This window comes from Thamnophis elegans, chromosome 10 (assembly GCF_009769535.1).
Source record: "Thamnophis elegans isolate rThaEle1 chromosome 10, rThaEle1.pri, whole genome shotgun sequence".
In the NCBI taxonomy this organism is placed as follows: Eukaryota; Metazoa; Chordata; class Lepidosauria; order Squamata; family Colubridae; genus Thamnophis; species Thamnophis elegans.
Genome location: NC_045550.1, coordinates 28,256,267 through 28,280,247, shown reverse-complemented (window position 1 = coordinate 28,280,247; position 23,981 = coordinate 28,256,267). Strand labels below are relative to the sequence as shown.

Sequence of the window (23,981 nt, the reverse complement as noted above, 5' to 3'; positions counted from 1 at the left end):
AACTCCCAGAATCCCTGGAATTTACTTAAGTGGGCTTCGCTGGCTGGGGAACTCTGGGAGTTGAAGTCCTCGAGGCTTAAAGTTGCCAGGGTTGGAGACCCCTATAATCTACGCGGTATCTGCTGGCAGAGAAGTTGGGCTGAGCACCGCGTGGAAGAGGAGGGGAAAGGTAACGTCGTCCGCGGCTCGCTGGAGGTGAAACTGAGCCCAGTGTATGCATCCCAACGAGCGCTTCTCTATCGATCTGTGTAGCCGAGGGTAACGATGCCCCAATTCCCCGCCCAAAGTGGCGCGCAGCAAAGGCGCCTCTTCCCAGCATCCTCGCCTAAAATGGCGTATATCCAGGGGCCCCTGACGAGCCTCGTCTGCAGCCATTTTCTACCCCGCTTTGGCCTCGGCGGTTGTCGCCAGCCACAGTTTAACCAGAAAGGGCACTCGCAAAGGACGGGCCAGCGAGGTAGTTAACTGATTTAGCGACGCGCGATCCGCGTTCTCTGCAGGAAGGGCGGCCTTGTGAGTCAGGCACCGAGGTTGGAGTCTAAATGTGATTAGCCTGCGACGCAAGGAAGAGAAAGCCCGCTAGTGACGCCATCTCTCTCGGACCAAGGGAAACTCTGTGAAAGACTGTCGCGGAAATGGATGGGGGCTGCGGCCCGATCGAGGGGTGCGCGGAGAGGCCTTCCAGGTGAAGGCAACACTCAACTGCCCCCGCTCCTTCTCCTTGATTGTCAGCGGTGAGTTTCTCCCGTTGGTTTGGTATTTGACTAGGTGGCTCAGTAGGTAAGACATTGAGCTTGTCGATCAGAAAGGTCGGTGGTTCGAATCCCTAGTACAGATGCGTGAGCAGGGGGTTGGACTAGATGATCTCCAAGGTACATTCCAACTCTGTTACTGTCTGTTCCTGGGTGGGCCCGTCAGTCAGGATGACTAGACGCCTCCCAATCTTCTTGGTCCCCTTCCACTTTCTCTCTGGTCTTCTCGGACGTGACCCCTTCCTCTTTCTTTTCCAACCCCGATCTGGCTGCCTGACTTGCCTCCAATTGCCTTGTTATCGCTATCCTATTCTTTATAGAATCCTGGATCCAGCTGTCCTACTACACCCACTCTGCCACAGGGGAAACCCGCAGCCAGATGACTTGGATTTTTGGGGGCAGGGTGTAACGTCCCCGGATCTCCGGCAACATGTCTGTTGGACTTAAGACCTCGAGCTTCCCCACCTGGAAGCGGCATATCCTGGACGAACTGAAGCGTCGAGACCGGTTACAAAGACAGGCCTTTGAAGAGATCATCTTGCAATGTAAGAGTTTTCGGAAGAATCAACTGAAAATCCTCACTTTAAGCAGCAGTCCAGAATTGTCGGTGAATTCACTTATAAATATTGTGATTGCTCGACTAGATAAAGGATGGGTTTTTTTGCTACTGTAGTTTAATTAGTTTGGTTGATGAGGTTTTGGGCCCACTTAAGTAAAGTTTCAGTAAACTAGCAAAATTTCCCAATTAACTATTTTATAATGCAATTGAATTAAGTACAATTTTTCTTCAATAGATTCCAGAAAATAAATCCCAAAGAGAAAACCAGGAATGATATGTTGTATGAAAAAGGAGTGTGTATTACTAATTTTATCTTCACCTATAATTTTATGCATACATTTATAAATACATTATTGTTTCTAAGGCCAGGTTCACATAATACATTAGGCTAAAATTTGTTCACTGGTTTGTGATTCTCTGTGTTGTGCAAACTGTCATCGAGTTTTTTTGTAGCACTTCTATGTTATAGACACCCAGACAATTGATGAATTCAATTAACTGGATTAATGTATTATATAAACAAAGTTTTAGAATGTGTTCACTCCAATGAGGCATAATGCTATTTGCATATTATATTGTGTGTGTGTGTGTGTGTGTGTGTGCACGTGCCTTTGAATCAAGAGTTTGGAAAGAGTTTCAGAAATGATTTGTCATTGCCTCCTTCCAAGGACCAAGAGAGTTACTCAGCTGGCTTCATGCTAAAACACAACTATAACTCTTCGTCTCCTGGAGTTTAGCCTGGTGCTTTAATCATTACACCAAAGTGGCCCATTTTTGTGGGCTTGGATTTGTAATAAAATATAGATTCCCAACCCTGAACTTTGAATACTTCTTGTTTACATTCTGCTCAGGGACAAGGAACCTTCTCATTGGTTCAATAGCATAGGGAGAATTACTTGATTGCTTGATATATTTGTTCTCAGGCCAGCACCCTTTTGGTGAAAGAGAGATTTTGCAATCTGAAACAATCTTTTGTGATTACATCAGAGAATCCCCTTCCAGATTCTGTTATTCAAAATGCCAGGTTATAAAGTAGAACAGTGTCTTATTAAATGACTCATTCATTTACATAAATCTAGTTGTACAAGTTGGACATAATCCTATTGTGTACTGTGAAAGAATGTCTTCTTGGTTAGGCATGTTTTCACTGCAATACAAGAGCATGTCTGAAATAGGTATAATTTCTCTGTAAATGTTTACATCAGTCCAAAGAGTATAATGACATAGCAAACTTATTAATCGACTGTACAACTAATAGCGTTCTTTTCCCATTTTAAAAAATTAAATATTAGATAATAAGCTCTTGGAGAAGTCAGATTTCCATTCAGTGCTGGCTGACAAGCTACAAGTGGAAAAGTATGATTTGCCAAGCCGGCATGAGATCAGGTACTTGTTGAATCAATTCTAGTGAGACTTATTGTGGCTTCTTTAAAAACAACAATATAAAAGGGCATTTTGCTCTTCTGTGTAATATTCATTACTATTTTTTTACTATTAATAGCTGCTGCAAAACTTTGTGCTGTACATATTATACACGCTTTATTATGTTAATGTAATCTTAATTTTATAACATATGTACTATATAAGTAATCCTCAGCTTATAACCATTCAATTTGTGATTATTCGAAGTTAAAATGGCACTGAAATAAGTTACATGATCAATTTTGTTATATACACACCAATTTCATTGTATGCATGATGTACAATGACAATAATCTTCACATTGTCCCAGCATTCTCCATGGTCAAGTGATCAGAATTCTGGTGCTTTGCAACCAGTCTGTATTTACAATCATTGCAGCATCCTGAGATCATGTGATTGCCATTTGCAGCCCTCCCAGCAGGCTTCCAACAAGCAAAGTCAATGGGGGAAGCCGGATTCACTTAATAACTACATAATACACTTAACAAGTACAGTGACTCACTTAACTGCCTTGCTTAATAGTGGAAATTCTGGTTCCAATTGTGGTCCTAGGGCAAGGACTACCTGTGATAAGTTATGCAACTGATGCAAATTACATCAAATTATGTAATGTCTTGTGAATATATAAATTCATGTGAAGTATTATATTATTAAAATGCTGTTCATAGTATACTGAATGATTTCAATTTTTTTGGACATTTGGAATGATAGATAAGCTCTCTTCTCACCAGACATCCAGATCGTCCTTAAACAGGGACATCATTCTTTTATTTATTTATTTATTTTAGATTTTTTTTTTCTTTTAAATAGAGATCAGTAGCATACAGTATCAAGATGAATGGTAATTGCTTAATGTAATCTCAATGGAATGTCTGGAAAATCAATACTACATATAGAGATATTCTTGTGCAGTATAGGTCCTTGCTTAATGGCCATTCAGCTACAGTTCAAAGTTACTCTGGCAATGAACAAATGGTACTGAGTTCTGAGAATTCCAGCCATTGCAGTGTCCCTGTTGAATGCAATTTCCAGCATTCACTGCTGGCTTTCCACAAGTAAAGTCAATAGAAAAGCCAGTAGTAAGTCAGAAGTCACTGTCCTGTGAGGTCTGTGTATAATAACAGCAACCAGGACTTCAGAATTGCTTTGCTAAGCATTGTAGTCACATGGCTTCATGCTTTATAACCTGAAAATTTAGTGATGGAAATTCTGGTCCCAATTGCCATTTATAGGTTGAACATCTGTATGATTAAATAAGTTTATTTACTCTTACCTACTGTTCCTTTGGAAAATTCAGCCCAGGACATGATGGTGCAAGAAATGACGCTCATCTTCAAGAAGTCGCTCAATTAAGGATTAAACATCAAGAGGAATTGACAGAGCTGCACAAGAAACGGGGCGAGGTTAGGAAAAAATTGTGCTTACTTGCAACAGTACAATGCACATACTATTATGTATTTTTGTCTATTCAATAAGTTTCAAAACAATAAAAAATGTATGTCTAAGCAGTCAGACTTTCAGCTTTTATGCTGCTTTCATTGTAATAAAAAATACATATTTATTATTGTAGACAGTGCATCATATATTCCATTTTTAATTAAGATACTTTGCTTTTGTGATGCCTTTCTTCATCTGTTACTAGAAACCTGGAAAATGATTTTGTGATGCTTATTTCTTTTAAGATTCTGTGTTTAGAAGCTTAGAAAGGTACACCTTATGGTACTTTTCAGCTACATCATGTAGTCATGATTTTCTTTTCATTTTTGTATATATTGATTGTTTAAGTTTGTTCCATATGGGTTTGTGAATCTGCCAAATAAATACAGAAAATCTTGTTTCTGATTGAGAGCCATAAGATACATTCTTAATAAAGTGCATGCACCGAAAGAGACACAAAAAACATTGTCTATATTAATAATTGTGGATCTTCCTTCACATAATTAAGATTGTTAATTATTATTAATATTAATTTGACATTAACATTAACTATCATTCCCCCCCCCTTTTTTTTGTAGTTGGCTCAAACTGTGATTGACCTAAACAATCAAATACAACAGAAGGACAAAGAAATACAAATAAATAATGTCAAGTGAGTAAAATCCATTTATTACCAATAGAACTTTATCTTGGTCCTAGCTAGCTTCAGATTTTCATTATATTAGTTGCTTCCATTGAAGAATTGCAGAATATTTACAGAAGATATCTGAACTGGAGACTGAGTGCCATGATTTATGCAACAAGCTTCAAGATCTTGAACAAGCTAATCAAACTCTTAAGGATGAATATGATGCTCTCCAAATCACCTTTAATGCTCTTGAAGAAAAATTAAGAAAAACCACTGAAGATAACCAAGAACTGGTAACCCGTTGGATGGCAGAAAAGGCTCAAGAAGCTAATCGCCTCAATGCAGAAAATGAGAAAGATTTAAGGTATGATAGTATTTTCCACGTAAGTGTGTGAGTTCAAACTAAATCTATTAGAACCCATCCAGAACATTTCTTTCTTTCTTTCTTCCCTCCCATGTGTGTGCCCTGTATGTCTTTTCTTATTATTACTAACAGAATGTTTGGATGTGATTTTGAATCCTTTAAACTATAGTTTCTTCAAGTTGAGCTCAAGTCCTAGTGACTCATCCATACAGTATAAAAATGGTTTTCTGTTGCCTTTCTGGGAATGTTTTTCAATTTCTTAGTCTGATCTGATTTTTTTGATAATTTATCCAGTTATTAACTAGGCTTTGACTTGACTTGGATTTGGAACTAAACCACCTTCTGAGATCTTTAAATCCTTATGTTCATAAAAATTTTGATGTGAGGTTTAGACTGGCTTTCACTATATATTATTACTATATATTAACTCATAATATCAGATTAGCCTCATTTTTCTTGGTGTTTTTTTTCCCATAATGAGGAGTGGCTATTATATCTAAACCAATAGACTCAATCTAGAATTAACACCAGTTTCTGTGATGGAAATAATATCTGATAATTCACAATATATCAGTATGGAGTCTGCTCTTAACATATGATGCACTGACTAGAACTATTTTATTTAAGAAACTGAGTACCCTGCAAGAATTACAGAATGACTTCAAACGTCTTAAAACTGCCTAGTTAAGATAAACATTTCTGGACAGTTAAGTTTTCACTTGGGCCTAGAGACATGACAACCAGCATATTCTGATGAGCTTTACATTTTACTAGTGTCAAGATATAAATACATTTTGAGGCAACAAGTCTATCCACTGAGATTTCTATCCCAGGGAGCTTAAGGCAATAATTTCTCCTAATTATCAATTCCTTAATATACTTTGAATACAGCTGTTCAAATGAATGTTGATAAATATTACAGAGTTGACATATATTTCCTAATATCTGTCTATTAGAAGAAGGCAAGCTCGGCTTCAGAAAGAACTAGCAGAAGCTGCTAAAGAACCACTGCCAATTGAACAGTAAGCATTCATCAGTCTAATTACTTCCTAATGACAACATTATTTCCATTTCCAGGCTGAAAATATAAAAATGAATTATCCAAGTTACATGTTTATTGTCTTCTTACTGTTCATCAGCATTCCAATGTAAACCGTGTGGTCAAATGATAAAAGATTCCTAATTTAACTAGCAACAACTGTGGAGACTGGAGATAAAGATGGTGACTATTTTATTAGGTTGGCAGGGGGAATTATCTTCCCCTTTCCCAACTGTGATAGTATGCGTTCCTAGAAAATTGTTAAGAATCAGAAATAGAAGAGCAAATTATTTATTAGCAGCTGCTATGGATGAGCATTTATTAATGTTCACTAATGTTTTCATCTCCTTTTTTAACTGAACCATAATAGGATTTCTTCTGCCAAGCTAAAATTCTGATTTTTAAAAAGTATCATTTTTAACTTTTCAGCAATACTTTAATTATTATTTTTATATCACTTAATTTTTGTAACTTCAGATATTTACTGACTTTAGAGTTACAATTTGCAATAGTTTATTGGTTCTATATTGACTCAGATTGTTTTTCTTTATTTGGCTTTTTTATCTTGGTCTTCTGAGCTTAACACGTTCCTTACAACTCAATGGCTGCATCGTGGAAGAATGAGCAATTCATCAGATTAACCAATCATTATTTTTCCCCTTTAAATAATTATATAGGCATCTGACTGTTTAGTTTAGAAGTTACTGCATACAGAACATAACTTTTTTTAGTTTCACGTGAGCTTATTTTATTGCATTGTGTACTAAGTGTATTTGTTTGGGTTAACCATTAATTAAGTTTATTTTAAAGTTTATTTGTATTTTTAAGTTTATTTGTTTTAGTATATTGATACAGTTCTAAAATTATTTTAAAGTACAAAAAGTTTATTCCTTCTAACTGTAAAAGAAAAGGCAGAGCCTGGAGGTGAAATCAAGAGAGGAATCAATCTGGAATAATTACGTTCTTTCAACAATCCAAGCCAAGGCCCCCCCTTCCCTGAATTCTGTTAATTCTTATCTAGTGCCAATTTAGTGCTGATGATTAGTATAGGATTGAGCAATACCTAACCTGTGATCCTGATTCTTCGCACCAGACCCCAGCTTAATTTCCTCAACGTATTATGAATAATATTACAAGAGGGCAAATAATATGATTAGAAATTATAAAAGGCAAATAAAATACAGCCATGGCATAGCTAATTCTGTTGTTCAGTTATTGTTCCCATCATCTGTAAGACCTATGCTATTAAAAATGGAAGTGAAATACTGTATTTGAAATAGTAGGGCAAGAGGTCTGTTTAATATGAAATGCCTGGGGTTCATGAACATTCAAGGAATTATCTGTCTTCAGGGATGATGATATTGAAGTCCTTGCTGATGAAACCTCCGATCCAGCTGAGGAGACATCTCCAGTTCGTGCTGTCACACGGACAGCAAGGTAATATATGAGCAGGGATGTTTTGAAATATATTTTTGAAAGAGTTTATGAAATATTTTTACATGAGGAAAAAAATTCATAGGCATTCCTGATTTGCTTCAGGAAATTCATTTTGAGAAGAAAATATATTGAGAAGAAATTATTCTTTACTGGATAGATGAATTATAAATTAATTGATAACAGATGCCAGTATGAAAATAATTTATCAGCTATATGCCCTATTGTAATAAAATGAGAATTGCACAGCTGATGTTTTTTGCTCCCATTTATTTTTAATGGGGTACAAATGGGAAAATTAACTAGTGAATTACGCCCAGAGGAAACACTCCAATACTTATAAAGTGATGTTATTTCTACTGAATTTCTTTGTGGATATTTTTCAGTATCATTAGCTGGGAATGTTTCCGAGTTATAGGGCTCACAAATAAATATAAGGAAGGTATCTCTCTTTTTCTATCCACATCTGCTTTTTACCATAGCAGTCTTTATTCCTGACACTGGAAAGAGCAGTGTAAATAAAGCTTTTGTGGCCTTGAATTTAAATGTGCTTTATCAGTTAGGAAAGGGCCTCTTACAGCAGGGCTGTCAAACTCCCGGCCCGGGAGCCAGATGCGTCACATGCTCGCCCAGCCCACACCTGGTTTAGCAAAGGGGGGGAAAAATCCTGACATGACGCCACCGTGACACCACGAGTTTGACACACCTGTCTTACAGCTTTCAAGAGTTGGGTTTCTACCAACATTCTCAGTTTCTTTATGGCAGACCCATGTCATGGTAATAGTAAAGGGAGACTCAAATCCTCTCTGTAAATATTAACAAGATCAAAATTATAAAGGTTGCAATTGTTAAGGACTATGCTAGTAAAACTGCAGGCGTTATAAAATATTGCCTTTTTGGACAGTTAGTCCATCTAATGTTGGTGACAGCTGCAAATAATAGATTATTTGACAAATTTCTTTCCAATTCTACATTGTAATTGAATCTGCAAACAAAGCATGCAGAACCTGAAGTCTTTCCATTTAAACTGGCTTAAAAGCAAAAACATTTACACTTCCTGTTAAAGGCTATTATATCGGCCAACCATCACATTAGTCATGAGAATGCCTGTGAATATGTTCTGCTTTCATATAAATATTCCTTTAATTTTATTCTCAAAATTCCAGGGAATTATATCTTTTAGGGAGCCTTTTTCTTCTGCTCATGGGTTCAGTTCATAATTGTTTATGCAAGCTTTTGACTTAGAACCAAGATGGTGGCTTTTTGTGCTGTCCTGTTGCCATTTGCTTTCCTTGCTGAATGTGGGGCTTCAAAATTTAGAGTTATGGGCTTGTGTGTTCTGATCTCCTTGAAAACTGTCCTCCCTTCTCTTTAGTAAGCGACTCTCCCAGCCCACTGGAGGCCTTCTGGATTCTATCAATAATATCTTTGGGTAGGTTGGTATGCATTTACCTTTTTGTTACATATTAGTTCAATATACAGCAACACTTCAGTGATACTAGGCATTCAAACATTTTTTCTTATGTCAAGCCTTCTTCTAGCTCCTATCTCTCCTTTTCTTTTGTGTTCAACTCCTTACTTCTGCTGTGTGCTGACCTCTGATCTTTCCCTCCAGTCTGTCTGAGTCTCCCCTTTTGGGACATCACTCTTCTGATACTGCCAGGTGAAAATTTGCTTGAAATTATTCACATTTAATTTAGCATGTGATGAGGGTTGCTGAATAATTGTCTCGTGTTATTTCTGTAGAATTAAAAAGACATTCCAGTTAAATAATACATAGATACATCATGGATGCATGAGGTATAACTACTTAGGGAAGAAATGCTGGACATAATCTACATGATTGCTGTGCCCAGTCATTTTAGTTATTTTTTTATGTTATGTAGAAGCTCTCTGTTAATAATAAAATGTGAGTTTTAAATTAGGCATTAATCATAGATTATGTACCTTAGCAACTAAACAGAATTTACCTCGTATAAGAAAAAGGACTTAACAATAGTAGATATTTAACAAATAAATATTGGTGTACCTCAACTCAAACAATTTTAATTTGGGATTCAATGCAATAGTTGTAATGGTGATAACTTTCTCCTCACTTTGTCACAAGGAGTTTTTATGCAGTTGTTTGGCTTCATGTGAGAAACTAGATGCAAAGGCTATAGAGGAGTCCCTAATGTGTAGAACCATATCTGGGTATTGATTCCCTGTTTTTGTTGAATACTTAAATTTGTTTTAAGACTCCTTTCCTTTCCTTCCATTTTTACTTATTGTGTAGTTGAGGTCATCCTCCTGCCTATAGTCTGGAGACATAGCTAATTTTCCTTATATATTTATTTGCATATCGATGTAACTTTCTCAGGAGACGTTCTTTATCCTCATGTCCTATCCCTCAAGATAATACTGATGAACATCCTACTGCAAGCAGAGAGGTCCGACTACCCAACACAGCAGTGTATGTCTTTGTAAGTATGTCTTGGATTCACTATCTTAAAAAATTGATATGTTTTACTTAGTAATTTTCCCATTTACTTTTGGGTGATACTTTGCAGTTTAAGCGTGTAAAGTGCTTCAAGTTGTTCTTCATGTTCAGTCAATTATTTCTTTGTTTTCCTGATGAGATGCTGCATGCTCTTGACCTGGCTAGCCAGAAGGGCTTTTGTGACTTTGGAAAGAATTGTAGTGTAGTTTTTGCAACAAGAAATGGGGTCTTTTAAACCAGCCAAAACCTGAGAAATGCTAATAAATAGTGAGGTCAATGATGATTACAGAATGATCTGATTGCACTAGTGAAATTGCACATCCACAACTTCCAGAGCTCCCAACAGTTTTCTTTTCTTTTTTCCCATCCATGCTCCAATAATGCTGTCAGATGTTATGAAGCTGCTGACATTATGTGGGTATCGTCAGTTCATGTTGCTTGCAGTCGAAAGCACTTAGAGTTGACTCTCTCCCAACAAAACCAATCAAGGAGCTGACAGTTCTGGAATGTGTTCTAACGTGCATGATCTTTAGTTTTCAAGCTGAGACCTCTTTATTTCCTGCAAATATTTTTTTCTGACTCAGTATCACTTTTCTACTTTTAACTTCTGTAGTAGTTTTTTTCTTATTAAATGCATAAAGTCATTAAAAATATGATCACATATAGAATACTTGTATGAATGACATGGAATAAACACACAACAAATATATTTCTACAGTGTAAGCATTTGATTCTAAACAATGTGAAATCATTTCATATTGTACAAGTACTAAACATAATCTAGGAAAAATACATGCAAACATGCAAGCACAAATACAAATTTAGCAGTTGTTTTACTTTATAAAGGGGATGTGGTGGCTCAGCCATTAACAATCCTGAGCTTGTCAGCTGGGTTCAAGACCCGAGTGCTGTGCACGAGGGTGAACTCCAGTTATTTCTCCAGCTCCTACCCACCTAGCAGTTTGAAAACATGAAAATGCAAGTAGGTAAATAGGTATCACTTTAGTGGAAAGTAACAGCATTCTGTGTGCCTCTGCATATAATCATGCTGGCCACATGACCACAGAAAAGTCTTTGGACAATGCTGGTTTCCTTGGCTAAGAAACCGAGATGAACATTGCCTCCTAGAGCAATGGACAGGAGAAACCTTTACCTTTTAACCTTATAAATGCAAAATTAGCTCAAATTTTATTTTTCATTCTGATATATAAGGTAGTCAGATTTACTTCTTTTACTAATATCCCATTCTTTTCTTGACTGCTTTTCAGCATGTATTTTTTATTATTTCATCAGTATTTTGCTGAATGCAGCATTTTAGGAGGTAAATGCCAAAAACAGTCCCTAGGCCTTTATTCTGATTTTTTTTTTTTTTGAAAGATAAGTTGTAAATGTATTTAGTTTCTTTTTTTCTTTCATTCAATCATGTCCAATCTGCCTGGACAGGTTCTTGAAGTCTTCTTGATAACATTTTTTTGAAGTGGTTAGCCATTGCTTTCTGCCTAGAGCTAAGAGAAAGTAACTGGCCCAAAGCAGTGGTGGGTTGCAGGCAGTACGCTCCGGTACAGGCGTACCAGAACCTGCCCGGAGCACCGGATACCATTCCGGCACAGTGTTCCAGAGGGCCCACCCACCCGCCTGAGCTCCTTACTAGTCTTTTAAGTCTTCAGCGCTTCCAAGCACGCGCACAGTGCATACAGCCCCTGTGCAACACTTCGCTGAGCAGCTGGAGGCTCGCAGATGCAGTAAGATACATGTGCGCACTGTGTGCACTGCACACATCCATGTGGATGACGTCGAGCCCATTCCAACCGTACCGGATGGAACGGGACTCAGAACCCACCACTGGCCCAAAGTCATCTAGCTGGCTTCATACCCAAGGCAAGATTGAACTCACAGTGTCATGATTTCTAGTCTGATGTCTTAACCAAACGGGGTCTCATAAAGTTTCTTATAGTTAGCTTTGAACAGGAAATGTATACTGAAGTTTATACTTTTGTGGTTGTTGTCACTTTGTTAGAACCTCGTTCAGTTCTTTTATGTATGTTTCTAGAGGCTGACAGATCTGGGTCCTGAAATCTTCAGTAATTGTTGTCTGTATTGTTTTTTATCTTCTTAGGATGCACACGATGGGGAGGTTAACGCAGTCCAATTCAGCCCTGGTTCTCGTTTATTAGCAACAGGAGGCTTGGACCGGAGGGTCAAAATTTGGGACGTTTTTGGTGGTAAGAAATATAGATAAAAGGGACAAGAGGTTTTAATTAATGGAAACATGCTTCTTTGCTTCAGAGGTTGATTCCAGAGTTGATATCTTTAAAAGGTAGCTACAATTCTGAACTAAGAAATTAATGTAGGAATCCTGAAATAAATTCTTTAGTGCGTTGGAGAGATAAAATGTCTTTTCCAGACAATAGGAGAAGATATATGGGTCTAGTGATGCAGCACAATCTTGGTTTGATAATCCCTACCATTTCCATTAGAAGAATATAGTGAAATACTTTTGGGAAATAAAATTTGTGCCCAAATTCTGAAGAGTATCATTATAAGACAGAGTAGTCAAAACAGAGTCTTATGGCCTGCCTTAGATATAAATCAGTTTTATGAAACAAGAAATAGAAATGACGTATCACTAATTCTAAATGATCAGTTCTGTGGTTTATATCTTTGAGATATGTTTCTTAGCTAGAGTGAATGAAACTGATGGCATTCATGCTTTTTCTTGCCTCCTAAATCTTTTCTTTTGTATTACAGATAAGTGTGAATTTAAAGCCTCCCTATCTGGCAGTAATGCAGGGATTACTAGTGTAGAGTTTGATAACGCTGTGAGTATGGGTGTGTTTCTTTTTTGCAAATATATTCTGCCCTGCTTCACTAGCCCATCATTTATGGCATTTTCAGAAAAACAGTAAACATAAAAATAAATAATGGAATAGGATTGAATTACTGCACAATGCAGTTTGCTTGGTATCAGTATATATTGACTGTTCTGGAAATACCATAAGTGTTAGATATTGATACCTTAAAACACTAATAATCAACTTTCTAAAATACTCAGTTCATAAAATATTCTCTTGATTTTAATCCAAAGGTAAGGAATTGAAAAATATGAATAATTCTATATTTAAAAAGCTGTAATATTTCCCTAATTCAATCCAGTCCTCAAATTCCAAAGTCAAGTTGACTTTTTCCCCTTGTCATAAGAAATCTAACAGTAGCCTCCAAGTCAAAAGAAATTTGATCAAATTATTGTCTCCAAGCAAAGCAGTTAATTTCACCATCTCAACTGGCTCCATCACTTTTAAAAGCCAGTTTGGTTCAGTAGTTAAGGCACCAGACTAGAAAGCAGAGACCATGAATTCTAATCCCTCCTTATTTTCTTCTTTCCATTTTTGGGCAGATAGCAACCTTCCCACTAATGTCATGTACCAAACAAAGTTCCGTGTCCCCCCCCCCTCCCCAACTGATTATCTGTCCTCCCTAAAAGAAAAGCTTTGGGTTTTAATTTCATGTCTGATTTCCAAAATTTTCTGAACCCATAGTTTCTGATATGCCCATCCTCTTCCTTAAGTAATACCAATGTACATTAAAAGTCAAATCATCTTGAAAATTAAGTAATTGCTTAGAAATGCTATAAAATTATCATCTTTTTAGTAACATTATTTTATTCTATTTTTTTTCCTTTTGGAAGTACCTGCAAATGTTTAAGCCTGTTGCCTGTAAAAATAAGTGATATATGTACTTTGAGCAGGTTATTTTTTAATAATGCTGAAGCATATAACTTAAGTCTGCACTACTTCTACAAGAGAGGGCAACAATGTTTTGCTGAGGTCAGTGATGAATAGTAAAAGGTCTGATTTGCCCAGAATATTGCTTCCCATGCCATCTAACTCCCAGCAGTCACTTTGCCATCAAGCTATAGAAATGCTATGTGTGGAACAATATTTGCTGATACATTGTGATATATTCAGCTTGTGTCCTTGTAGAGTATTGAGTAGACACCGCTGAAATTGTTATCCAACATAAAACAATAAAGGAGTTTTAAGTATTGGAGGCAATTAGATGGGTATTTGATCTCATCTTTTTAAACTGAGACCTCTTAATGCAACAAAACATCTCTCTGCAGAACACTAGCAACAGAAAGAAGAATTAGGAATGGGAGAAGGAATGGATGAGGCAAATAAATGGGAAGATAATGGAGGGGAAAATTGAATCAGGGTAGATGAGACAAGAGAATATGTAATGGTAATGAAGCTTAAAAACATGTAAATAAACCCCAAATGAAGGGATAAGATTAGGCAATGGCCTATATTGAGATAAGAGATCATAAAATAAGGTGAAACAAAATTACTTAGAAATTGCAGATTATAAAAATGGTTATTATAGAAAACATTTTAAAAATCATTTCCTTAGGGTTCCTACTTATTAGCAGCTTCAAATGACTATGCCAGTAGGATCTGGACAATGGATGATCATCGGTTACGTGTGAGTATTTCTTCCAAGACATGGCACATGTGCCTGATTCTGACAAGGTTATAGCTGTAAAAAAAATGTTAGAAATGTGGTGTGATAATGGATGTTAACCCTCAATATATTAAATTTTGAGTTTCCCTTTTATCATCTTTTATCTATTTTTATTTATGTGACTTGTTTGATATTTCCAACACTAAGTGATTTGAACATACTATTTGGAAACAGATATTAAGTATTTTTTCCAAATTAATATGATTTTGAAAGAATTATATAATTTTATAACTGTGTATATATTTTAATAGTAACTAAACACTATAAAAATGGTTAGTAACAGCACTAGGTTGCCAAATTTTTAAAACTGGTTTGGTAAACCTAAAAATATATTCCGTATTCATTACTTTCCTTCTCTAATCCATTCCTTTTTTTTAACCATAGCTCAGAAGGTAGGAGCATGTTTTATATGCAGACAGCTTTAGCTTCAGTCCCCGAGAACCCTGCATTAAAAATTAGCAAGCTTCTAGAACTGCTCTGCCATAGACTATGAACTGTTACTAGATTTGCTAATGATCTTCTGTATATTACACCTTATTTAATAGTAAGTACAGGTAGTCCTTGACTTAACAACCGTAATGGAACTTGCCGATTTCAGTCACAAGTCATGATAGTAATTAAGAAAACCATGCATATGATCACCTCACTTAACGACTCCAATCTTTGTTCTGCCTCTGATCTAGTGCAGGCCCAAGCCTACACTGCAGCACCTCCTCCGGCTCCCCAAACCTCCCAGCGACTCCTATATCCCCTCAGGCAGTCCATGCTCTTCTTCCCACCTGTGGATTCCTGCAGGCCGTGGGCCTTCTTTCCTGCCTCACAGGTTCAGCACTGGTCTTGGGCCAATTTTACCACCCCATTGTTTCCCGTACCCTTCTTCCCATCACAGCTTGACCACTTACTTTTCTGAAAGATCTCCTTGAGCAAGTAGCCTCTCTACCAAACAGCCTTCCTACACAGTGGAGATCACGTGGAGCCATCCCGGAAGCGGATGCCATTTTGGGAGTGGGAAGAAGGTTTTGGTACTGCAAGGATCCAGTGGGGTGGGATAGTTGGGGGGACTGCTGCAGCATCCCTGCGATTGGTCTAAAGACAGTTGGATTGTCAAATGCCCAAATTTTGTTTATGTGATTTGGGGGGGGGGGGTACAGGCTGTAACTTTAGGCAGAGATCATAGGTTCCTTTGATGTCATTTTAAATTTTAATAGGCCCTAAATAAACACTTGTAAATCAAGGGACTATTGTATTAAATTATAGGAAGTTGGAAAGGACTTCAAATTGTAGAACTTCACGGATGGGCCAGAGGCCAGATAATGGTTTTCTGAAGACAGTTAACCAAATATTCCTAGGAAACAAATGGAAACAGGATATAACAGTGAGCCATATCTTGTTGCATATTCACAGCATAGACAATTGTAGGTTTCATTTACCAACCATACCTGTGCTTCATTGTTAAATATAACGGTAATGAAAGAAAAAAATACAGGTAGTTTCGACTTATGATCACATTTGAGCCAAAAATTTATATTGTTAAGTGAAACATTCCTCAAGTGAGTTTTGTCCCATTTTATTACTTTTCTTGCCACAGTTGTTAAATGAATCACTGCAGTTGTTCAATTAGTAATACGATTGTTAATGAATCTGGCTTCCACATTGACTTAACTTGCCAGTTCACAAAAGATGATCACATGACCCAGGTCACTGCAACCTTCATAAATATGAATCGGTTGCCAAGCATCTGAATTTTGATCATGTAACCATGGGGATGCTGCAACGGTCGTAAGCGTGAAAGCATAAGTCACTTTTTTCAGTGCTGTTGTGTCTTTCAACAATCACTAAACAAACTGTTAATTAAGTCAAGGACTACCTGTATATGCAACCTTTTGGGGGTCTATTTCAGATACCAAAACCATACTTGTATATCAAGACTGTTTCTTAATTCTCAGTGTAGAATGAAGGCTAGGTAATTCTTTAAAATTCAATTTTGTTAAACTATTGAATAGTGAGACCAAGTGTTGTAAAAATTTGTTTTCTTATATAATGTCAATTTCTCTAGCACACGCTCACGGGGCATAGTGGAAAGGTTTTATCAGCAAAATTCCTTCTGGACAAAGCTCGCATTGTATCTGGGAGTCATGACAGAACACTCAAGCTATGGGACCTGCGCAGCAAAGTCTGTAAGGAAGCCGTTTCACAGTTTCCCACATGCATCAAAGGGACAAGAAGAACACTCATTGACTGATTACCTCTCAAAGCATTCAAAATTGCTGTTCTGTTAATCTTCTGATATGTATATGGATTCAAAGCTGGCTTCTTCCCTTGGGGTAGGACACTGAAAATGAGGAATGTTACTAAAGACTCATTCCATTGATCAGTGGAACTAAACATTTTACTGTTGCCCCAAGTGTCATTTTGGTAGTCACCACTGACTGATGTTTTTTTAAAAATGATTTCCTAATAATAAGTGAAATAGGTTTTGATTTCTAAATTTTCTTGACTTTGAAGCCATATCAGTCATTGGAGAAAAATGGCTAGTCTGCTACTATAAAAAGACATGATCAGATACCAGCATTTAAAAGCTCTTATATTGTTTGATTACCTATTACTCTTACCCATAGCAATTGGTAATAAGTTTCTTTTCATAGTATTTATATGATGCTATTAAAATAGTAACACATATTCTCTAGGCCGTGGTAGACCTAGGCTAACTTTGCTGTTACAGCAATTGGCATTCTCCCACTTGGTTAGTGGTTTTCCTCCTGATAATGCAGATAGGCACAAGTGGTAGCTACCATCTATCTCAGCTAATTTCTATTTATCGGTCTGCTAATATAACATTGATCCAAATATTATCCAGGCATAAAGTGTGCAGGTCTCTTTCTGTGTGTTTGCGCAAATATTACTGTGACCCACAGTTCATTGTATTCATTGTTTTCACAACCAGAAAAGTATGCTGGTTTAAGAAAAGTATATTTCCTCCTATTGGGCTGAGATTGACTTCTGTCTTTTGAAATAGGTGCTCAAATAAAAATTTATATTAAACAGTACTGCTGTCAGCAAAGACTAACCTTATACTATAACATACAGGAAGAGCTTCTAAACCTTTAAGCAGTTGAGGAAGTGGCCTCATCCGTTGATGCTTTTTTCAATATATAGATTTTGTTTCTAAATTCTGTTTATAATAGTGTTCATACTTTGAATGATTTGATGTAGTGGCACCGCAAAAGATTGGTGAGGAGTTAGTGGCATTGAACCCTTTTTCCTTCTGCACATATGATACTCTAGCTAGCTGTTGCAAATTGTATAGCTTGCAAGCTTTGTATTGCAAATTCCTCTCAAGTTCATGGAAGAAACAATTTAGCAAGCTTTGTGGATTACTTCATTATAAATCATTGTGAGCTGTTATTTAGATTGCTACTTGTAATAATTAAAATAAAGAGGACAACATATAAAGATATTTTTGGCAAAGGGACATTTATCTGGGGTTATTTATAAAGTAAACCATCAGACCATCCCAGATGTTATGGGCTAGGGATGTGTGTTACTTAAAAGTATCCCTAGCAGTGGGCCAATTATCTGAAGTTGTATTACCAAGCTATCTGTAGATGTGATTGTATACTTCCGTAAGAAAAGTATAAATGGATGGCAAAAGCCTCTAGGGGCCTTAAATCTTAGCCTAGATCAGAAGATCCAGGGAGATGGCTAATGGAGTAGAGCAGGGGAATTCTGGGAGTTGAAGTCCACCCATCTTAAAATGGCCCAGGCTGAGAAACACTGGAATAGAGAACAGTCCACTTCGTCTCTGTGTGCACTTTGTGCCCTCCCTCTCCATCCTGCTTAGTTTTTTTTAATTAAATCTTTAAATTTAACATATTATTTTAATGTTTTATTGTGTATTTTAGTCAATGTCTGTAAGCTGCCCAGAGTTGCCTTTGGTAAGATGGGTGGCATTTAAGTTTGATAAACAAGCAGATAAAGTTGTTATGCAGCTTCCAGCTAGTTTAAGAGGTCCCTCTACTACTATTTCTCTAGTGTTCCTAATAATCTGGAACGATATAGATTAAGAACTTTTTAACTTTTAAATCTTATATAAAAATTGAAATTTTAAACATTTATTCTATTTCAGCTCAATTTACTTCATGGGTTGGTTGTTGTGGGGAAAATTGGAGAAGGAAGAAGTATTAGATATGTTAGTTGCCTTGAGCTAATTATAAAAATAATAAAAGTGGGGAAAAATATTAAATAATTTGCTCTGAATTGCAGCCATTTTCTCCAAACCCATAGAATCTGTTACCTACCAGCTAGTCACTGCTACCAAGTATAAAAGAAAAATGTTTTTATTTATTAATTAGTTTATATAGCTGCTTATCTCATCAGAAGTGACTCTGGGCAGTGCATAACAACAGATAAAACAAAAGATACAAGAACAGCAAATACAAATATAAAAATCATAGTTAATTACTGAATATCTTAAAAATACAAGCATATGTGAAGGAAGCATACAAAATGAACCCCTGAACAGTGGAGCTATCTAAACAAGTCTCCAGTTCCATGGGAGCCTCAGGCCTGGTCACATCATCTTACGGGCCTTTCGAAATATGAGAAGGGATGGACCAATCTAATATATTCTTTAAAAAATGAGGAAATTGCTCTTTATGTCTAGCCTCTCTTTTTCCCCCTTGTGCTTCAGAAAATTACTTGGCTAGCTAATGTAAGTTCATATTCCTAGCTTTTTTAGTTCTTTCAAGGTAATAACCTTGAAAGGTAAAAACCTAATAAAGGCATACAGTAGTTTTTTATCTATAAATTAGAGAAATACCTTTCAAAATTCTCTTCTAAATATAGATGGAGGAATTTCATGGGTGGTTTCTCTGAATTTCTATAATTGAAGAAGCAGTTCTGCACCAACTTCTTAACAGAATTTGTTTTTCTCAGGATTTGAAATTGAATATAAGCATATAAAGACAAGGACTCTTGTCATCCCTGGAAATATGATAATACAGTGATCCATCCCTTGTCTAACTCAAAACTACATAAGTGTACTCCCCCATGAGAATATCTCCAGAATTTTGTTCTGATTGCAATATCTTCAAAACAAATTATCTGCCATAAAATTCAATAATATATAGTAAGGAAGAATATACAGTAAAATCTTGTGTTCTAACACTAGTTTAAATAACAATTTTAGGAGGCTTTGGCAGAAGAAAGATTGTGGATTCAGTTACATGATGAGTAACTTCATTTTTTTTAAAGGTATAAAAACAGTGTTTGCTGGCTCCAGCTGCAATGATCTTGTCTGTACAGAACAATGTGTAATGAGTGGACACTTCGATAAGAAAATTCGCTTTTGGGATATTAGGTGAGTGCAACTTCCTTTTGAAATAGGGAGAGACCATTTTGAAGTCACAATGATTCCATGTAGATAAAATGGAGGTTCAGATTCAGAACCTTTTGACTACAAAAGATTTTACATGTTTCAAATGAAAAGTGATTGTCCTGCAATGTGAACTCATACACTTTGAAGAGCAATGTAATTAATCAGACATGAGGAGCAATACATAAACAATACCTAAAGCCACACTATTAGATTTTTGTTTCACCCGGATCAAAGAACTTAAGTTAGAAAAATGGTCCTGCTTCCAAACCTAGGAAATCCCAACAATACAGGTGGTTTAATGACTAACACCTTCACATTCAGCTTTTAGGAAGCTCTACTCTGGTGAAGAATATAATGCACTTAGGCCAACAGGGAAAAATACTTTTCTCCAGTGGCTGCCACAAGAATGCTAGTGTTCTAAAGTAAATTTACCTATTGCTATTTTAAAAAGGTTAGATTTTTGTTCTAAGCGGCAAAGCAATACATCACTTAATCTAATGAGCACATAAATTATGCTACTGATTACAGCCTTTATCCCCTGCAACATTTTTAATGAGGCTTTTTGTACAGTACCAAGCAAAGTATCATTAGGAAATGTTAACCTGTGCTACATTTTTTTTTAGAACTGAAAGTGTGATACAGGAAATGGAATTGCTGGGAAGGATTACAGCTCTAGATCTCAACCCTGAGAGAACAGAGCTTCTTACATGTTCTCGTGATGATCTGTTGAAAATTATTGATCTCAGAATCAATGCGGTCAAACATACATTCAGGTGATTATGGCTCTGCAAATGAGTTGTAGATTTCTCATCTTTGTCAAAAGCTAAACATTCAGAGCTTGTTCGGTTGACATTTAATGGTAATAAGCAGCCTGTTCTTGAAAAATATCTTTGTCGACAGTCCATGACATTCTAATATAGATGTTTGTGCTTAATAAAAGTAAGAAAAAGACCTGATTGGTTTGATTATTATTTTTCAGGTTTGTGTAGCTGAGCTGTCTTTTTGTAGCTGCTGATAAAATGAACTGGAAAGATGCATTTAACAATTTGTGGTGGGTTTTTTCTTCCAGTGCTCCAGGATTTAAATGTGGGTCTGATTGGACTAGAGTTGTATTCAGGTAAGAAGCTGAGCTACCAAAACTTGGGTTGGGTGTGGATTTTCCTTCTGGCTTTTTATTATTTGTATACAGTATATAGCGCTACTTACTTAGCATATTAGATTAGATAATTAGATGAAGTTATTCTATATCGGTATGAAACTTCAAGAACAGAACTACATTCTGTTCCCACTGGTCAGAAGAAAAGAAAATTCAGAGCATCTAATTAGTTGTAGTGTTTGTAGGTGTTCATTTTACACTTATTTTTAGTGGTTTAAGTAGGAGGAAAACTAATTTAGTGTCACTTTTGCAGTTAAATATATTCATTCCATTTGGTTAAAAGTCTGTTTTAGATTTTTGGGTGATTTCCATCAACTAATGACACATTGTACTACACGCAGCAATAACACGTTTTTTCTCTGTTCCAAATCTATGATTTTTCAGCCCTGATGGAAATTATGTTGCGGCTGGCTCAGCAGATGGATCACTTTATATATGGAGTGTGCTCACTGGAAAAGTGGAAAGGACACTTTCCAAGCATCACAGGTGAGTCAAGATAATGCTGTTAAAATCTGAACCTTCTACATTTTGGAGGGGAAACTAGCCTACAAGGCAGCCTTCCAGAAACTGATGTTCTCTACATGTATTGGGGCTATTACTTCCAGACTGCAAGGCTCATGTTAAGTGCTCAAAACATTACTGGAAAACATGAAGAGATCAATGGCAATGCATCTTTGAGCCAAATGTTTCTCGTTCTACTTAGTGAATAGCAATAATCTTCTAAAATAACACTGTGGAGACTGAGTAACATTTCCTCCTTAATTCAAATGTTATGTCTTTTGGGGATCTAATAACATTTATGTCATCTTTTTTGTTTCAGCAATCCCATCAATGCTGTGGCATGGTCACCATCTGGAGCCCATGTGGTCAGTGTGGACAAAGGAAACAAGGCGGTGCTGTGGTCTGAATTTTGACCTGAAAGTGCAAAACACTAGCTTGCCAAAAAAAAAATGCATGAGAAGGCGAAGTGTCTGTCTGTCTAGAGAGGAGAGAAGTCCCATACCTGGCTCTCACCTAAGTTTATTTGCCCAGTGCATAAGCTTGCCTTTAGCAAAGAATTATTGATGCATCCATCAGGAAGAAAAGTGGATCCTGATTACAGTATGTTGCTGCTATCTGACTTTCATAAAGGTTTGGGTGTGGAACTGGTCATTTTTAAAATGCACCATCTACACACTGGAAAGTTTTTTACACCGGATAGCAGCACTCCTGAAACAATATTCTATAGCATTTCACTGTTGAGTGCTGTAGCAAAAGTTCCTGTATGACCTGATTTTATGCATGTATTCATACATGTGTCGTCTTCTCTGATCTAGCTAAAAGAGGAGGTGAAGGATCCTAAGACATAGAACGGTTGGGATCCGAAGTGTTATCTCATTTGAGTAAGCCATGAATTTGGCAGTTGCATCTGTGGGACTTCTAGTACTTAGCAAATCACAGCTTCTTGTACCAGCTTGATTTGTGGCAGGCCGAACTGTCTGAAGTTGTATCCTCAAAAGCTTATCCAGGCAGCAATGATACAGAAGCATTTTAATTTGTGCATTTTGGGTTTTAATTGTGGGATACAACCAGAGGTTCTGCTGTAATAAAGAATGTATGATAGCACGACTTGAGCACAAAAACCAAATCCAGAGCAACTTCTGCTCTCTTGCAGTTTTATATTGAGGGCAAAGGACATGAAAGGAAATAAACACCTGAAGCGGAATGTCCTGGTGCTGGCAAATCCTTATCATTTGCCTCTGACTTAAATGTGCAATATTCTTTCTGTGTTGGAGCTCTCTCTCTCTCTCTCTCTCTCTCTCTCCCTTCCATGGAGGAGGCTTCGGGGGGAGTGGGGTGTCTGCATCCTTCGGTGGTTAAATGCACAATATGGTTTGAGGAGAATTTGTGGCATTGAAGATTCATCAGCCAAATATTTTCCATATTCAGTGGGCTGTGATACAAGCCACCAGCATTAAATTGCCTTTTAATTTGCACTTTAATTTTTCTTCCTTCCACAACTTATTTTGTATTGCTTGTATTGGAGGGCAGGTGAGCAGGATTCTTTTGGATCTGGAGTTCTCATTAGATCCCTTCACTATGGCAACTTATGCAGAGGAACATGGAAAGTACATGGGACAAACTTTATTTATTGTACTAATCTGTCCACTAGTACTTGACTGATTATAAATAAACCAATATCCTGCTTCTAAATCTTCATTGCTTTTTCTTTATTTTTTATCTGCTTTGGATACAGTCATAGGAATGGAAAACAGTTTGAAGAGACTACCAAAGGCTCTATATAAAGTTTCAGCAGCAAATATATTTGCAAAACCTACAATGAGATGCTGGGGCAGAAGCAATAATGTATCTACTGTTTCAAAAAAAAAAAGCCCAAAAGCACAGTAGGGATAATCAGAAACAGTTTTGAAAATAGACTGCCAACATTGTAATGTAATTCAGTGGTGTGACCACATCAGGAATATATATGTAGTTCTGGTTGCCTCAACCTCATAAAGGATCTAATAGAGTTAGAGGTGGTTCCAAGGAGGGCAACTAAGATGATCATGGGACTCAAACTGTTTCCCTATAAAGGTTGCAACATTCCGGGAGGGGGGGGGGGTAGTCTGCAAAGGAGAGGGGATATGATCAGAGTGTACAAAACTGCATACTGTACATAAAATGGATAAAGAGTAGCTATTTTCCCCTTCCGAAAATACAAGAACCAGAGGATACTTGGTGGTATCCTGAAAAAATCGGGACAGACAAAAAGTGTGGTTTTTTATGTAATACATACGTGTAGTCCTTGAGCTATGACCACGGTTGAGCCCAAAATA

General features: G+C 36.9%; 1 protein-coding gene and 1 non-coding gene across 4 annotated transcripts; both read left to right on the top strand.

The window, feature by feature from the left end:
* The first annotated feature begins 64 nt into the window (after window positions 1-64).
* Window positions 65-23,358, top strand: ATG16L1 (autophagy related 16 like 1). Of its 3 annotated transcripts, none has more exons than XM_032224868.1 (19): window positions 65-169; window positions 1,073-1,297; window positions 2,604-2,697; window positions 4,031-4,136; window positions 4,749-4,822; window positions 4,911-5,162; window positions 6,119-6,184; window positions 7,552-7,638; window positions 9,011-9,067; window positions 9,995-10,097; window positions 12,231-12,336; window positions 12,863-12,933; window positions 14,522-14,593; window positions 16,689-16,809; window positions 19,886-19,991; window positions 20,633-20,782; window positions 21,079-21,126; window positions 21,550-21,651; window positions 21,986-23,358. In XM_032224868.1, the coding sequence occupies exons 2-19, from the start codon at window positions 1,183-1,185 to the stop codon at window positions 22,077-22,079; spliced, it is 1,824 nt and encodes a 607-aa protein (XP_032080759.1). In that variant the 5' UTR covers window positions 65-169; window positions 1,073-1,182; the 3' UTR covers window positions 22,080-23,358. The 3 variants fall into 3 exon arrangements, with proteins under 3 accessions (XP_032080759.1, XP_032080758.1, XP_032080761.1); XM_032224867.1 differs by lacking the exon at window positions 65-169 and adding an exon at window positions 300-734; XM_032224870.1 differs by lacking the exons at window positions 65-169; window positions 9,011-9,067 and adding an exon at window positions 301-734.
* LOC116514490 lies at window positions 13,938-14,205 on the top strand. The gene has a single exon (XR_004256128.1).
* Window positions 23,359-23,981: the final 623 nt, after the last annotated feature.